Source organism: Buceros rhinoceros, unplaced genomic scaffold, assembly GCF_000710305.1.
Source record: "Buceros rhinoceros silvestris isolate BGI_N320 unplaced genomic scaffold, ASM71030v1 scaffold6443, whole genome shotgun sequence".
Taxonomy (NCBI): Eukaryota; Metazoa; Chordata; class Aves; order Bucerotiformes; family Bucerotidae; genus Buceros; species Buceros rhinoceros.
The window spans coordinates 1-1,330 of record NW_010404096.1 but is presented as its reverse complement, the minus strand read 5'-3'; the positions used below and the strand labels follow the sequence as shown (position 1 = coordinate 1,330).

The following is a 1,330-nucleotide window of genomic DNA, read 5'->3' as shown; positions in this document are numbered from 1 at the left end:
TCCTCTTGGAGATTAGTGCCCCCGCATCTGCCGCAATGAACGTCATTGTGTCCATGTCAAAGGCAATGAAGTCTCTCCCATCGTAGGCAACTTGCCAATGGCCCCTGGTGCTGCCATCCTGCAGCAGGTCACAGCCGATCATGTACTGCATTGTGTGAGCCGCTGGAACACAACCAGGGAAATGGGGCTGGGACAGGGCAGCTGTGACCCCCTCAGGGTGGCTGGGAGCCCTGTGACAATGACACCAGGCAGGGGAGGGCTGGCACAAGCCAGGGCAACAGCATGGGGCAGGGAAGGATCTGGGGTAGGGGGAAACACACTGAGCTGCAGCCCAGGCCCATGGAGGCCCAGCCCAGCCCACACTCACTCCCGCTCTGGTTGTAGCGATGACGCAGATTGTCCAGATCTCTGAGGTTCACGTGCTGTTTCTTCTGTTCGATCTGGGCCAGTGTGTCCCAGTACTGGGGTTCCACAGCTTCCTTCATCCAGTCCACCTGGGACACCAACCTCCTCGTCTCACTGTCATAGCGTGTAATGGGGTTCCCATCCACGTACCCCACGGCCACAAAGTGGGGCATCCCTGGGCTGGACTCTGACACCACGACACGGAAGTAGCGCAGGGAGTGGAGCCCTGCAGGGACACAGCAGGTAGTGAGAGGTGGGGGGCAGCAGGACTGGGGGGAGACAGAGGTGAAGGGACCAGGGTGGGCAGGGGTGGAGAAAGGGGGCAGCTCTACAGGCATTGGGTCTGGGGGCAGAGGAGAAATGTGGGGCAGTGAGGTGTGTCTGGGCTGGGGGTGTCCCGGTGTCAAGGGAAGCAGAGTCAGGGAAGGGTCTGGGGGACTGAGAAGAGGGTCTGGAGCAGGGGTCCCAGTGCCTGGGAAAGGGGGGTTCAGCCTGCAGCGGGGTCCCAGGAAGAGGGTTCAGGTGAGGGAGGTCTGTGGTGGTGCCGGTACCCAGGTAGGTGTCCGAGACGGCTGGAAAGGGAGATCCAGGGGATCCATGTGCCCAGGAGAGGGGTGTCCAGGGGGGTTCCATTGCTCAGGAATGGAGGGTGACTGCTGAGGTCGGGGAGGGGCGTCTCAGAGACAGAAGGGAGTCCAAGGGGTTCCAATGCTCATAATAAGGGGACAGAGGGGGACCCTGATGCTGGGAAAAACGAGGTGTCCAAGGGGGTTCTCTACGACCAGAAACAGGGTCCAGGGGGCACCTGGGAAAAGGGACCGGGGTGTGTGTAGGAGCGTTCCGAAGGGGGTCCCGGTGCCCGGGGAGAGAGTGTGAGGTGGTTGGAAAGCGGGGGACGAAGGGATCCCTGTGCCCGGGAAAGGAA

General features: G+C 61.5%; 1 protein-coding gene across 1 annotated transcript; it reads right to left on the bottom strand.

Annotated features, from left to right (window-relative positions):
• Positions 1 to 7: 7 nt before the first annotated feature.
• On the bottom strand, positions 8 to 674 carry LOC104490887 (class I histocompatibility antigen, F10 alpha chain-like; the record flags this gene model as incomplete). Its single annotated transcript, XM_010133238.1, has 2 exons — positions 8 to 162; positions 368 to 674. Coding segments are annotated over 2 exons (462 nt in total), but the record flags the coding sequence as incomplete, so codon positions are not given.
• Between the last annotated feature and the right edge of the window lie 656 nt (positions 675 to 1,330).